Raw genomic sequence first — 16,683 nt, 5'->3', positions numbered from 1 at the left:
TGAGTGCGAGGGCCGAGTGCCGACCGATTGAGAGGATTGAGTGACAATGAAGACTGAGTGACTGTGAGGACTGAGTGACCGTGAGAACTGAGTAACTGGAAGGACTGAGTGACTGGTAGGACTGAGTGAAATAATACTCTAAGAGTATGCATATGGTCTTTATCACTGATTTGCATCGCATTGACATGCACACATGACATACATGCATAAAGATGTATTTTCCTCATGTTCTACGGTATCACGTTATTCATGACTTCTTACACCTACTGGCCTATGGGCATAATGATGCATTTTTCACTGGCTATTTGGAAAGAAAATGAAACATCTTATTTATTGTGGAAAGGATTTTTGGGAAAATTACTGTTTTCAACTTACTCATATTTTTGGAACCTTCGGTAAACGATTTGGGTTTTTCACTGACGTACTTGAAAGGCAGAACTATTTTCAGAAATCATGATTCAACTGAGCATTTTATATCTGGGTTACTCCTTTTATTACTTGCTTTGAGTTGTTATGAATTATTGTTGCTTATGGGAGTTGGAATCTGACCTTGGTACAAACTCGTCACTACTTTCAACCTAAGGTTAGGTTTGTTACTTATTGAGTACATGGGGTCGGTTGTACTCATACTACACTTCTGCACCTTGCTTGCAGATATTGGATGATGATGTTGTTGTGATCAACGAGAGCTGGATTTGAAGACGTACCTGCGTTCTAGTTGTAGCTGCCTCTTGTTCATGGTAGCCTTAGATTCATAAAACTATGTTTATGTACTTTTCAAACAGATGATGTATTTACTTCATACCAGCTTTGTAAACTCTGTTCTTAGAAACTCATGATTTGTACTACCAGTCCTTGGGGAATGTATAAGATTTAGATGTTTTCTTTTACTTAATTGTCTTGTTAAATTACATTGGAATTGGATAGTGGATAGTTGGCTTACCTAACGGACTGGGTTAGGTGCCATCACGATTAGTTGGACTTTGGGTCATGACAGACATCTTTCTATACTATAATTTGACAGAGTACGTGTTTAAATTATATCCGCGCCATACACTCGTCAGATTAATTGTGTTGATTTCATCAGAGACATTGATCTTTATTGACATGGCAACATCTGGATCATTGGATCAGCTTCTAGAAATTACAGTTGTGTAACAAGAATATTGTGCAAATTTTGTTTATTCTTTATTTTTAGCCAATAGGAAATAGGACAGTTGGATAAGTTAGTTACAATAGATTCTTTTACATTTTGTATAAATATTGTACAGTTCTGAATGAAAAGACACATAGAAAATTCCATAATCTTCATCACTCTCTTCATGGTATCAGAGCAGTGATGTTCTTGTGCACTACTCAACCTCGTTTTCTTCTTCCACCATGGTTACTGATGCTTCTTCTGTAGGGAAATCTACTGAAGTCATAGCAGTAGATCCCAAGACCACAGTCATGGATTCCAGTCACCCATATTATCTTCATTCCTCTGACTTTCCAGGGATGAATCTTGTGAATTTCACCTTTGATGGCAGAGGTTATGGAAGTCGGTGTAGGTCGGTCCTTATCGCTCTATCAGCCAAAAATAAGGTTGGCTTTATTGATGGATCTTACTCCCCTCCATCTCTTGATTCACCAGACTTCAAACTTTGGAGTAGATGCAGCGATGTGGTTTTATCTTGGCTCCTCAACTCCCTCTCCAAAGAGATTGCAGGCAGTGTTATCTACTCCAAAACAGTCAAAGATCTGTGGACTGATTTGGAAGATCGCTTTGGGCAGTCCAATGGAGCAAAGTTGTATCACCTGAAAAAGGAGCTCAATGACTTAGTACAGGGGTCTAATGACATAGAAGGATATTTCACAAAGGTGAAAAGGCTTTGGGATGAACTAGATACTCTCAATGCAAATATAAGTTGTAGATGTGACTGTACATGTGGAGGTAAGGCTAAAGTCTCTAAGTCATTTCAAGATGTAAGACTCATTCAATTTTTTATGGGATTGAATGATTCTTATGTTGTTGTTAGAGGAAACATTATAATGATTTCACATCTACCTAGTGTTAATCATGCTTATTCATTGTTGATTCAAGATGAAAAACAAAGGGAAATCTATGTTAACAATCAATTCCCTGGTGATTCATCTTCTTTTATGGTTGCTAATCAGTTTAGTGGTTCTCAAAAATTTGGAAACTCTAATTCTAGAGATGGAAAAGGCAGGGGATATTACAAGAAAAATAATTAAATTTGTTCCTACTGTAAGAAATCTGGACATACTGTGGATAAGTGTTACAGGATTATAGGTTTTCCTGCTGATTTTAAGTTCACAAAGTCTAAGAAATTTCAAGGAGGAGCCCAGGCCAATGTAGCCATAAATGATGGAGGGTCAGTTCATGGTTTTAACATTGATTCTAGAATGAATGTCCAGCACCAGTTATCACAAGACCAATTCACTCAACTCATTCAGTTACTTCAAGATGTGAAAAGAGGACAACAAGGTTCTACTTCTTCTGAGGCTGCTACTAATTCTGTTGCATGTGCTGGTATAACTAATCTCATTTTACACTGCATGTCTTGCATAAATAACTCTATCTCATGTTGCACTCACATTAAGTCTAATTCCTGGATTCTAGACTCAGGTGCTACTAAACATATGGCTTTTGACATCACTATTTTTTCTGAGATCATCCCTCTTCTTATACCGTTAACAGTAAATCTACCTAATTCACAAAAGGTAAAGGTAACTCATAAGGGAAATGTTTCAATTCTTCCCAATCTGATCCTTAAGAATGTGCGTTTAGTCCCAGATTTCAATTTCAATCTTCTATCAGTTCAAAGATTGTGCCAACAATATCACTGTTTACTAATGTTCTCTTCTACTCATTGCATTTTGTAGGCCCCTTCACTGAAGAGACCTCTGGTTCTTGGTGATTTGTAGGGTGGTCTTTATCAACTTCAGCCTTCTAGAGCTTTGTCTAGGATATTCTCTCAGAACAATGTTACTCTTTCAGTTTGTAATCAGCACTCTAGTATTTTGCCTAAGTCTAAGAAAAATGTTGATGTTTCAGTTTGTAATCAACATTCTAGTTTATTTCCTGTTACTAGTTCAGTTTTTGTAGTAGTAAACTTTAAAGTTGATGTAATGTTATGGCACACTAGGTTGGGCCATCTTCCTTTTTCAGCTATGCGAAATATCAAGTCTATTTTTACAAATTCTCATTGTGATATTAATGTTCCATGTGAAGTTTGCCCTTTAGCAAGACAAGCCAAATTACCTTTCCCATCAAGTTCAATCACTACCAGTTCGATTTTTAAACTAATTCACATTGACACTTGGGGACCTTATAAAACCCCTACCTATGATGGATACAAGTATTTTTTTACTATTGTAGATGATTATAGTAGAGGTACTTGGACCTATCTTTGGCAACAAAAAGTAATGCGTTCACCATACTTAAATCTTTCCTAAGCATGGTTGAAAGACAATTTTCCACAAAAGTCAAGTCCATCAGATCTGATAATGCTCTAGAATTGGGTACAAGTGCTCTTACTTCGGAATTTTTCAAGTCACAAGGAATTATCCACCAAACTACTTGTATAAATACTCCACAACAAAATGATATTGTAGAGCGAAAACATAGACATCTTCTTGAAAGTCTGTAGGGCATTGTTGCATCAATCTAAGGTTCCAGTTTTCTTTTTTTTTGGGGGGGGAGCTACTAACTGCTACTTTTTTAATCAACAGACTACCTTCTAGAGTGTTGAAATTCAAAACACCTTATCACATCCTTCACAAGAAGCCACCTTCTTATGAAAACATCAAAAAAATTGGTTGCCTATATTATGTTTCTACTCTCTCTGCACATAGAAACAAGTTGGAGCCTAGAGCAACAAAATGTATCTTCCTGGGATATCCAAATGGAAAAAAGGGTTACAAGGTTATGAATCTACAATCTAGAAAAGTTTTTATGTCTGGGATGTTGTTTTTCATGAAAACATTTACCCTTTCTCTTCTGTCACCTCTACTGAACATATCTTTCCAAGTTTTTGCTCCTCATATGCCTTTTATTACCTCTAGTGAGCATGTTGTCTCTAATCCCACAGCTGACAATTATGCACCAGCATAACCTTTCATCTCTACTCCATTTATCAGTTCTCATACTTCCCTTGCCTCTACCTAATCACCTATTTTGCCTGTTTCTACTCCATCACCTCTTTCTTCTACATCTTCTTCCAGATCACACACTCATTCTACTTCTCCTATTCCTCTTCCTTCTCCTCATACACCTCAGTTGAGGAGATCAACTAGGGAACACCATCAACCAATTCATCTTAAAGACCATGTGTGTAATGCAGTGCACCTTACTAACCTCATTTCATCTTGGTTCATTCCATCAGTTCATCCATCCATCTTTCCCTTTTCCCACACCAACTAGCAATTATTAAATTCGATATCCCATATTTCAGAACCACTAATTTATATACAGGCAGCACTGCATCTAGGATGGCATCAGGACATAACAAATGAGTTTGAAGCCCTAATGTCCAATCAAACATGGGAAGTTGTTGAGCTTCCAGTTGGTAAGAAAGCTTTGCCATGTAAATGGGTGTATAAAGTAAAACATAAATCATATGGGAGTATGGAAAGACTGGAAACTAGACTTGTAGTCAAAGGGGACACTCAAAGGGAAGGAATTGATTTCAATGAGATATTTTCACCAGTGGTTAAAATTACTACAATTAGGTGTAATCTTGCAGTAGCAGTGAAAAAGAACTAGGAAATTTTATCAATTAGATGTGAATAACGCTTTCTTACATAGAGACCTACAAGAAGAGGTCTATATGAAGTTTCCCTCAGGGATGCAGCCCCCTAATTCTAATCTAGTGTGTAGATTGCGCAAATCCTTATATGGTTAAAAGCAGGCACTACGTCAGTGATATGCAAGATTAACTGCAGCCCTCAAATTCAAGGGATACATATATTCCCTAAACGACTATTCTCTATTTTTCAAGAAAACAGATGATTCGATTTCTATTGTCGCAGTTTATGTCGATGATATCTTGTTGACTGGGAATGACTCTACTGAACTCAGTAATCTTAAAGCTTTTCTGGACGCAGAGTTTAAAATCAAGGACCTTGGAGATGTTCATTATTTTTTGGGGATTATATTAAGCCAGAGAAAGTTTACCTTGGATTTGCTTGCGGAATTTGATTGTACAGACTCTCCAATTATCTCATCTCCCCTTGATCCATCCCATAATCTCCGAGCAGATGAAGAGGAATTGCTCTCTGATCCAACTATTTTTCGTTGTTTAATGGGAAAATTGAACTTTCTCACACATACTCGACCAGACCTCTCTTTCCCAATCCAACATCTCAGCCAGTATATGCAGACTCCACGACTTCCTCATTTCCTTGTAGGGCTTCGTGTAGTACGGTATCTGAGATCCGTTTCTGCACAAGGGATCTTCTTCTCCTCCAGTCCTTCTTTCAAGCTTCTTGCTTTTTATGACTCTGACTGGGCTTCTTGCCCCGATTCACGTCGTTCAGTAAGTGTCTATTTCATTAGCCTAGGCGGATCCCCGATTTCGTGGAAATCCAAAAAACAAACTTTAATTTCTTTGTCATCGGTCGAAACTGAATACAGATCAATGTGTCGTGTTGTAGCTGAACTCACTTGGATGGTTCGTCTTCTTGAAAACATCTCTGTAAGCCCAACTCTTCCTATCATATCCATTCCGACAGTCAATCGATGATTCCTTCTTCCTCCCAGATCGTCGATCTGTTCACAAAACCCCTTCCGGTGCCTTCTCATTCTTTGAATCTTCGTAAGTTGGGCGTCTCTCCTCTCCCCTCTAACTTGAGGGGGGTTGTTAGCACAAATAATGGAGATAATTTATATGGAAAAAATGATTTGAAGAAGATGACTGAAGAACAAAGCAAATCTAGAGAAGCTATAGTGTTGTCTTAGACATAAACAAAGTAAAGAAGTAAAGATATTAGTCTTCAGACATTTGGACTAAAGAGCTACACGTGGAGGTCTAATTAGCATTGGATTAATTGTGTTGATTTCAGCGGAGACATTGATCTTTATTGACCTGGCAACACCTGGACCGTTGGATCAACTTCTACAAACTACAGTTGTGTAACAAGAATTCTGTACATATTTTGTTTATTCTTTATTTTTAGCCAATAGGAAATAGGACGGCTGGATAAGTTAGTTACAACATATTCTTTTACATTATATATAAATATTGTACAGTGCTAAATGAAAAGACACACAAAATATTTCATAATCTTCATCACTCTCCACAACTTCTAATCAACCTTCTCTTCCTTTGACGGTTTAACCCCCTCACATTCCATGATATAATGTTAACTGTCACGACCCAAAATCCCAACTTGTCGTGATGGCGCCTATCTCGATACTAGGCAAGCGGATAATCTCGATAAACCAAAATTTCTCTTAAGTTTGAAAATACAATAATTTAACACAATATAAAATCTCACAAATACTGACATGAACACTCCCCAAAATCTGGTGTCACTAAGAACATGAGCATCTAATATAAATACAAGTCTGGAAAATACGATCTATAATAGTCTGAGACCAGATACAATGAACAAGGAGATAGAGAAGGAGAGACAAGGTCTGCGGAACACGGCAGCTACCTCAAAATCTCCTGAAAATCAACTACGTGAAATGATCAACACCCGCTATGTCCGGGAACACCTGGATCTGCACACAAAGTGCAGGATATAGTATGAGTATAACCAACTCAGCAAGTAACAATAATAACTAAGGAACTGATGATAATGACGAGCTACACAGTTACAGTTCATTTTTAATAATTCCAGCAAAGAATAGACATGCTTCCAAATCCGACAGTTTAAGTCAAATCAATTTTATACAGTTCAATTTCATGTAATCCGGATATAAAATCTTTCAGAGATTTCACAACAATGATAGATAGCAATCAAGTGCAATAACAAATGCAAAGCAAGTACATCCTCTTAGGCGACAGTCACTCAACTCATCACAACAGCTCAACCACTCGGCTCTCAGCCCTCAGCACTCACTCTCAATGGGTACCCGCGCTCACTAGGGGTGTGTACAGACTCCGAAGGGGCTCCTACAGCCCAAGCGTCATAATCTGCACGGACAACTCACGTGCTGCATGGACAACTCACGTGTTATAATATCTTACACGGACAACTCACGTGCCATATATCCTTACCTCACCGACAGGCCCTCGGCCTTACTCAGTCCTCAACCTCTCTAGTCTCTCAGGCTCTCGGAAATCACAAAGATTAGCCCAAACAAAGATAACATAGTAGATCAACAAATATCAAAAAAGACTGAGGTATGATGCACAAGTAAAATCATGACTGAGTACAAGACAGCAATTAACAAATAATTCAATAAGTACGTGACCTCTATGGGTCCCAACAGTACTATCACATAGCCTAAGCATGATTTTTAACATGATTTATAGTCAAATTTCTTCAACACAAAGAGAGCTTATAGCTAACAAAAGGTTATTCAACTTTACAGTTTCACGGGACGGACCAATTCACAATTCCTTCGGTGCACGCCCACACACCCGTCACCTAGCATGTGCGTCACCTCCAAAATAATCACATGACACAAAAATCCAGGGTTTCATACCCTCACGACCATATATAAAATTGTTACTTACCTTAGAGCGTGAAATTCTTTACTCTCATATGCCCTTGCCTCGCAAATCGGCCTTCGAATGCCTCGAATCTAGTCACAAATAATTCGTTTCAGTCAATAACATTTATTGGAATTAATTCCATAAGAAAATACTAATTTTTCATAAAAATCATAATTTTAGCTCAAAAATCGCCTATGGGTCCCACGTCTCGGAACTCGACAAATGTAACAAAATCCGAAAGCCCATTTAACCACGAGTCTAACCATACCAATTTTATCAAAATCCGACCTCAACTCGACCCTCAAATCTACAAATCTTATTTCCAAATTTCTAAGTTCCAATCTCCAATTTACACCTCAAAATCATGTAACCTAGTCGGATTATTCGATGATAACACAATATTATGGAGTAGAAATGAGTACAAGGGACTTATCTCAAGTTTTTCTTGAAAATCTATCAAAAATCGTCTCTCCTCAAGCTCCAATTTGTCAAAAATGGCGAATGGGACGAAGTCCCTATTTTTATAATTCTTCTCAGTCAGCCTCGGTTCTGCCTCGATCTTGGCCTTCGATCTTGGCCTTCGATCGAGGTCCTCGATCCTGGGCCTAGATTCTGACCCTCGATCCTGGCCCTCGATCATGGCCCTCGACCTTGGCCTTCGATCATGTCTTCGACCCTGCTTTCGTTCGTGGCCCACTACCCTAGGCTCGATCGTGGCTTCGATCCTGATCCTTGACCCTGCCTTCGATGGTGGCCCTCGACCCTGGGCTCGATCGTGGCTTCGATCCTAATCCTCGACCTTACCTTCGATCGTGGCCCTCGACCCTGGGCTCGATCGTGGCCCTCGACTATGGGATCGATTTATTTGGGCTCGATTCTAGGCTCGATTTTTTGGGCTAGATTCTGGTAGAAGAAATTTCCATCAGAAGGAAATTGCAGCAACTGTTGTAGTTCAATTTTTGATTCGTTAACCATCCGAAACTCACCTGAGGCCCTCGGGACCTCAACCAAATATACTAACAAGTCCTAAAATATCATACAAACTTAGTCGAATCCTCAAATCACCTCAAACAACGCTAAAATCATGAATTACGCCCCAATTCAAGCCTATTGAACTTTGAAACTTTCCATTTCTACAAACAACACCGAAACCTATCAAATCACGTCCGATTGACCTCAAATTTTGCACACAAGTCCTAAATGACATAACAGACCTTTAAAATTTTCAGAATCAGATTTCGACCCCGATATCAAAAAGCCAACTCCCCCCCCCCCCCGGTCAAACTTTCCAAAAATTAAATTTTCGGCATTTCAAGCCTAATTCCTCTACGGACCTCCAAATAATATTCTGGACACGCTCCAAAGTCCAAAATCACCATACGGGGCTATTGGAATCATAAAAATTCAAATTTGAGGTCGTTTACACATAGGTCCATATCCGGTCCACTTTTCTAACTTAAATTTTCAATTATGAGACTAAGTGTCTCATTTCACTCAGACTACCTGTCGGACCCGAACCAACTAACCTGGTAAGTCATAAAACAACTATAGAGCATAAGTTGAGCAGTAAATGGGGGAACGGGGTTATAATACTCAAAACGACCGGATGGGTCGTTACATTCTCCCCCTCTTAAAAAAACGTTCGTCCTCGAACGGGTTTAGAACAATACCTAGAGTCTCAAATAAGTGTGGATATTTGCTCCGCATCTCCTGCTCAATCTCCCAAGTAGCTTCTCCGGCTGGCTGGCCTCTCCACTGCACCTTCACTGATGTTATGCTCTTTGACCTCAGCTTTCGAACCTGCCGGTCTAAAATAGACACCAGCTCCACATCATAAGTCAAATTACTGCCCAGCCGTACCGTACTGAAATTCAGAATATGAGACGGATCCCCGACATACTTTCGAAGCATGGATACATAGAACACTGGATGAACACCTGATAGACTAGGTGGCAAAGCAATTTCATAAGCCACCTCCCCAATTTTCTTAAGTATCTCAAAAGGCCCAATATACTGAAGGCTCAACTTGCCCTTTTCACGAACCTCAACACACCCTTCATGGGTGAAATCTTGAGCAGAACCTTCTCCCCAACCATGTGAACAACATCACGAACCTTCCTGTCGGCATAACTCTTCTATCTAGACTGTGTCATGCGAAGCCGTTCCTGAATCACTTTGACCTTCTCTAAAGCATCCTGAACCAAGTCAGTACCCAATAGCCTAACCTCACCCGGCTCAAACCAACCCACCGGAGATCGGCACCGTCTCCCATACAAAGCTTCATATGGAGCCATCTGAATGCTTGACTGGTAGCTATTATTGTAAGCAAACTCCGTGAGTGGCAGAAATTGATCCCAAGAACCCCCAAAATCAATAACACAAGCGCGTAGCATATCCTCCAATATCTTAATAGTGCGTTCGGACTGCCCATTCATCTGAGGGTGAAATGATGTACTCAACTGAACATGTGTGCCAAATTCTCGCTGCACTGCCCTCCAAAACTCTGAGGTAAATTGTGTACCCCTATCTGAAATAATGGACACCGGCACACCGTGTAGGCGAACAATCTCGTGAATATAAATCCCAGCCAACCGCTCCGAAGAATAATTAGTACCAACTGGAATAAAATGTGCGGACTTGGTTAGCCGAGCTACAATCACCCAAACGGCATCAAACTTTCTCAAGGTCCGTGGGAGCCCAACTACGAAGTCCATGGTAATACGCTCCCATTTCCACTCCGGAATGTCAAGTCTCTGAAGCGATCCTCTTGGCCTCTGATGTTCATACTTTACTTGTTGACAATTTAAACACCGAGATACAAACCCAACTATATCTTTCTACATCCGCCTCCACCAATAGTGTTGCCTCAAATCCTGATACATCTTCACGGCGCTTGGATGAATAGAGTATCGCGAACTGTGAGCTTCCTGGAGAATCAGCTCACGCAAACCATCTACATTACGCACACATAGCCTGCCCTGCATCCGTAATACACAGTCATCTCCAATAGTGACTTCCTTGGCATCACCGTGCTGAACTGTGTCCTTAAGGACAAGCAGATGTGGATCATCATATTAGCGCTCTCTGATGCGATCATATAAAGAAGACCGAGAAACCACACAGGCCAAAACTCGATTCGGCTCGAAAACAGCCAATCTAATAAACTGATTAGCCAAGGCCTGAACATCCAAGGCTAAAGGCCTCTCTACTACCGGTAAGTATGCTAAGCTGCCCAAACTCTCTGCCTTACAACTCAAGGCATCGGCCACCACATTGGCCTTTCCGGGATGATAGAGAATGGTGATATCATAATCCTTAAGCAACTCCAACAACATTCACTACCGCAAGTTAAGATCCTTCTGTTTAAACAAATGTTGTAGACTCCGATGATCGGTATATACCTCATACTATACACCGTATAAGTAATGCCGCCAAATTTTCAAGACATGAACAATAGCTGCTAACTCAAGATCGTGGACTGGATAATTCTTCTCATGTACCTTTAACTATCTGGACGCATAGGCAATCACCATACCGTCTTGTATCAGCACTGCGTCGAGACCAATACGCGACGTGTCACAATACACAGTATAAGACTCTGAACCTGTAAGCAACACCAATACTGGAGTTGTAGTCAAAGCTGTCTTGAGCTTCTGAAAGCTCTCTTCACATTCATACGACCACCTGAACGGAGCACCTTTCTGGGTCAATTTAGTCATAGGCGATGCAATAGACGAAAAACCCTCCACAAAACGACGATAATAACCGGCCAAGACGAAAAAACTCTGAATCTCAGTAACTAAGGATGGTCTGGGCCAATTCTGAACTGTCTCTATTTTCTTCGGATCCCCCTTAATTCCTTCACTCGACATTATATGTCCCAAGAATGCCACTAAACTAAGCCAGAACTCACACTTAGAGAATTTGGCATAAAGTTTCTCCTCTCTCAGCCTCTGTAATACAATACCCAAGTGTTGTGCATCCTCCTCCTGGCTATGTGAGTACACCAGAATATCATCAATAAATACCACTACAAATAAATCAAGATATGGCTGGAATACACTATTCATCAAATGCATAAATGCTGCTGGGGCATTGGTTAGTCCAAAAAGATATCACAAGAAATTCATAGTGTCCATAACGAGTTCTGAATGTCGTCTTTAGAATAGCCGAATCCCGAATCTTCAACCGGTGATACCCACATCTCAAATCAATTTTGGAGAACACCCTCACTCCCTGAAGCTGGTCAAATAAATCATCAATATGTGGCAAGGGATATTTATTTTTGATTGTAACTTTGTTCAACTGCCTATAATCGATGCACATCCGCATAGTACCATCTTTCTTCTTCACAAACAGAACCGGTACACCCCAAGGTGACACACTAGGCCTAATAAACCCCTTTTCAAGGAGTTCCTGAAGTTGCTCTTTTAATTCTTTTAACTCAACTGGTGCCATACGGTACAGAGGAATAGAAATGGACTGAGTGTCAATACTGAAATCAAATATCCTTGTCAGGTGGCATAACCGGCAGGTCTGTAGGAAATATATCCAAAAAGTCTCGCACGACCAGTACTGAATCAATAATAGGAGTATCAACATCAACATCTCTCACAAAGGCCAAATATGACAGACATCCCTTTTCAACCATACACTGGGCCTTCAAATAAGAAATTACTTGCTAGGAACAAAATCTAGAGAACCTCTCCATTCAACCTTTGGCAACCCCGACATCATCAACGTCACGATTTTTGTGTGACAGTCCAGAATAGCATGACATGGAGACAACCAATCCATACCCAGGATTACATCGAAATCAACCATACCGAGTAATAAGAGATCAACTATAGTCTCCAGTTCCCCAATAGTTACCGCACATGATCGATACATACAGTCCACAGTAATAATATTGCCCACATGTGTAGATACACACACAGGTGAAACTAAGGATTCACAGGGAATATCCAGATAATGAGCAAAATACGATGATACATATGAATAAGTGGAACCAGGGTCAAATAATATAGAAGCCTCCCTATGGCACATTGAAACAATACCTGTGATCACTGCGTCTGAGGCAACAACATCTGGCCTGGCACGAAAAGCATAGAATCAAGCATGCCCGCCACCTGATTGGCCTCCCCCTCTTGGGCGACCCCTAGCTTCCTGACCCCCACCCCGAGCTGGCTGGGCGGGTGGTGTAACTGCTGGTGCTGGTGTCGTTGGTCGAGAACTCTGCTGTGGAGCCCCACTCAACAGCCTAGGACAATCTCTCTTGAACTGGCCCAATTCTCCGCACTCGAAACATCTCTTCCTCTAACAGAATTGCTACTCCTGATAACCCGAAGAATTACCTGTAGAAGCCTGAGCGGACGAGGCATAATGAGAACTTTACGCTGGTAGTGCACTGAATGAAAACTGGCATGAGTGAGCACTATAAGAACCGTGGCTAGCTTATGCATCACGATAAGCTGGACGACCCGCCTGAGCGTGTCTGTAAGAACGGCCCCTACTACGGTAAAAACTGACCCCCTGAAGGAACACCACTGAAATCACCGGAACTACGAGGCCTCTTAGCCTCCCTCTCAACCTGCTCCTAGCTGCGAACCATCTCAATCTGATGAGAAATGTCAACAACCTCATTGAAAGTAGCACCAGACACTCTCTCTCTCTAGTCATGAGTAATCGCAGCTGAAAAGTGAGGCCATCTATGAACCTCCTGATCCTTTCCCTGTCTGTAGGAATCAACCAGATAGCATGACGGGCCAATTCTGAAAATCTCATCTAATACTGTGTCACAGATATATCGCCCTGACGAAGCTGCTCGAACTGCCGTCAAAGCTCCTCTCTGCGAAATTGAGGCACGAACTTCTCCAAAAATAGACCGGAGAACTGCTGCCAGGTAAGGGGTGCTGCACCGACCGGCCTACACCACTCGTAAGACTCCCACCACCTAAAGGCAGCCCCAGAAAACTGAAAAGTAGTGAATGAGACCCCAATGGTCTCTAGAATACCCGTTGTCTGAAGCCTCCGCTAACGCTTATCCAGAAAACCCTGGGCATCCTCTGACTCAGCACCGCTAAAAGGTGGAGGTCGAAGCCTCTCAAATCTCTCAAGTCTCCTCTGCTCATCATCTGCCATAACAGGAACTATCGGGGCCTGAGCGGCTGCAATCGGCTGAGCTGGTAGTGCCCCCGGTATCTGAAGTCCATGTACTACCTGGTCTGGAGTACGTGCAATGGGGGTATGAGTACCTCTCCCGGCCTGAGAAGTGGAAGGTGCGGCCTGAGCCGAAACCACCTGAGCCAGACCAGTGCAAACTGCCAATATCTGGGCCGAAGTCTCCTAAAGGCTTGGAATCTCGATGGGCACAACTGGTGCCTGAGCTGATCCTGTCGGCTCAGCTATATCTGGAATCTGCTCCTGAGCTGGAGCAACTGGTGGTACTACAGGTGCTGGTCCAACTGTGGTACGAGCTACACCTCGACCTCTACCTCGGCCCCAGCCTCTACCACGGCCCCGGCCTCTCACGACCCTAATTGGTGGCACTGGTGGCTGACCGTCTGATCCGGTAGTACGTGTCCTCACCATGTGTAAGAGAATAGAATAGCAGAAATTTAGTTTCTAGAATCAATAAATTCGCACGACAGAAAACAAGAAAGTGAAATTTTCCTAAGGGTTCTGCAGCCTCTCGAAGATAAGTATAGACGTCTCCGTATCGATCCACAAGACTCTACTAAACCTGCTCATGACCCGTGAGACCTATGTAACCTAGGCTCTGATACCAACTTGTCACGACCCAAAATCCCAACTTGTCGTGATGGTGCCTATCTCGATACTAGGCATGCCGATAATCTCGATACACCACAATTTCTCTTAAGTTTGAAAATACAATAATTTAACACAATACAAAATCTCACAAATACTGACATGAACACTCCCCAAAACCTGGTGTCACTGAGGACATGAGCATCTAATATAAATACAAGTCTGGAAAATACGGTCTATAATAGTCTGAGACCAGATGCAATGAACAAGGAGATAGAGAATGAGAGACAAGGTCTGCGGAACACGGCAGCTACCTCAAAATCTCCTAAAAATCAACTGCGTGAAATGATCAACACCCGCTATGTCCGGGAACACCTGGATCTGCACACGAAATACAGAGTGTAGTATGAGTATAACCAACTCAGCAAGTAACAATAATAACTAAGGAATTGAAGATAATGACGAGCTACACAGTTATAGTTCATTTTCAATAATTCCAGCAAAGAATAGACATGCTTCCAAATCCGGCAGTTTAAGTCAAATCAATTTTATACAGCTCAATTTCATGTAATCCGGATATAAAATCTTTCAGAGATTTCACAATAATGACAGATAGCAATCAAGTGCAATAACAAATGCAAAGCAAGTACAGCCTCTCAGGCGACAGTCACTCAACTCATCACAACAGCTCAATCACTCGGCTCGCAGCCCTCAGCACTCACACTCAATGAGTACCCGCACTCACTGGGGGTATGTACAGACTCTGGAGGGGCTCCTACAGTCCAAGCGCCATAATCTACATGGACAACTCACGTGTTGTACGGATAACTCACGTGCTATAATATCTTGTACAGACAACTCACGTGCCATATATCCTTACCTCACCGACATGCCCCCGGCCTTACTCATTCCTCAACCTCTCTAGTCTCTCGGGCTCTCGAAAATTATAAAGATCAGCCCAAACAATGATAACATAGTAAATCAACAAATATCAAGAAAGACTGAGGTGTGATGCACAAATAAAATCATGACTGAGTACAAGACATCAATTAGCAAATAATTCAATAAGTACGTGACCTTTATGGGTCCCAACAGTACTATCACATAGCCTAAGCATGATTTTTAACATGATTTATAGTCAAATTTCTTCAACACAAAGAGAGATTATAGCTAACAACAGGTTATTCAACTTTACAGTTTCACGGGATGGACCAAGTCACAATCCCTTCGGTGCATGCCCACATGTTTGTCACCTCCAAAATAATCACATGACACAAAAATCCAGGGTTTCATACCCTCAGGACCAAATTTAAAACTATTACTTACCTTAGAGAGTGAAATTCTTTACTCTGATATGCCCTTGCCTCGCAAATCGGCCTTCGAATGCCTCGAATCTAGTCACAAATAATTCATTTCAGACAATAACATTTACTGGAATTAATTCCATAAGAAAATATTAATTTTTCATAAAAATTTGAATTTTAGCTCAAAAATAGCATGTGGGGCCCACGTCTCTAAACTCAACAAAAGTTACAAAATCCGAAAGCCCATTTAACCACGAGTCTAACCATAATAATTTTATCAAAATCTGACCCCAACTCAACCCTCAAATCTACAAATCTTATTTCCAAATTTCTAAGTTCCAATCTCCGATTTACACCTCAAAATCATGTGATCTAGTCGGATTATTCGATGATAACACAATATTATGGAGTAGAAATGATTACAAGGGACTTACCTCAAGTTTTCCTTGAAAATCTATCAAAATCGCCTCTCCTCAAGCTCCAATTTGTCAAAAATGGCGAATGGGACGAAGTCCCTATTTTTATAATTCTACCCAGTCACCCTCGGTTCTATCTCGATCTTGGCCTTCGATCGAGGTCCTTGATCCTGGGCCTCGACCCTAGCCTTCGATCATGTCGTCGACCCTGCCTTCGATTGTGGCCCTCGACCCTAGGCTCGATCGTGGCTTCGATCCTGATCCTCAACCCTGCCTTCGATCGTGGCCCTCGACCCTGGGCTCGATCGTGGCCCTCGACTCTGAACTCGATTTATTTGGGCTCGATTCTGGCAGAAGAAATTTCCAATAGAAGGAAATTGTAGTAGGTGCTGTAGTTCAATTTTTGATCCGTTAACCATCCGAAACTCACCCGAGGCCCTCGGGACCTCAACCAAATATACTAACAAGTCCTAAAACATCATACGAACTTAGTCGAATCCTCAAATCACTTCAAACAACTCTAAA

General features: G+C 41.4%; 1 protein-coding gene across 1 annotated transcript; it reads left to right on the top strand.

Annotated features, from left to right (window-relative positions):
- The first annotated feature begins 1,380 nt into the window (after positions 1-1,380).
- On the top strand, positions 1,381-5,962 carry LOC142173664 (uncharacterized). The gene is made up of 8 exons (XM_075239279.1): positions 1,381-2,206; positions 2,294-2,533; positions 2,624-2,730; positions 2,929-3,362; positions 4,228-4,333; positions 4,478-4,753; positions 5,004-5,540; positions 5,765-5,962. The coding sequence occupies exons 1-8, from the start codon at positions 1,381-1,383 to the stop codon at positions 5,960-5,962; spliced, it is 2,724 nt and encodes a 907-aa protein (XP_075095380.1).
- The last annotated feature ends 10,721 nt before the right edge of the window (positions 5,963-16,683 follow it).

Source organism: Nicotiana tabacum, chromosome 19 (assembly GCF_000715075.1).
Source record: "Nicotiana tabacum cultivar K326 chromosome 19, ASM71507v2, whole genome shotgun sequence".
Taxonomy (NCBI): Eukaryota; Viridiplantae; Streptophyta; class Magnoliopsida; order Solanales; family Solanaceae; genus Nicotiana; species Nicotiana tabacum.
This window is presented reverse-complemented; position numbering and strand designations above follow the sequence as displayed.

Coding starts and splice junctions, on each gene's coding strand:
- LOC142173664 (XM_075239279.1), top strand. CDS start 1,381: ATGGTTACTGATGCTTCTTCTGTAGGGAAATCTACTGAAGTCATAGCA. Junction 2,534..2,623: donor TAATTCTGTTGCATGTGCTG/GTATAACTAATC, acceptor CCTGGATTCTAG/ACTCAGGTGCTACTAAACAT. Junction 3,363..4,227: donor CCTACCTATGATGGATACAA/GTATTTTTTTAC, acceptor ATCTTCTTCCAG/ATCACACACTCATTCTACTT.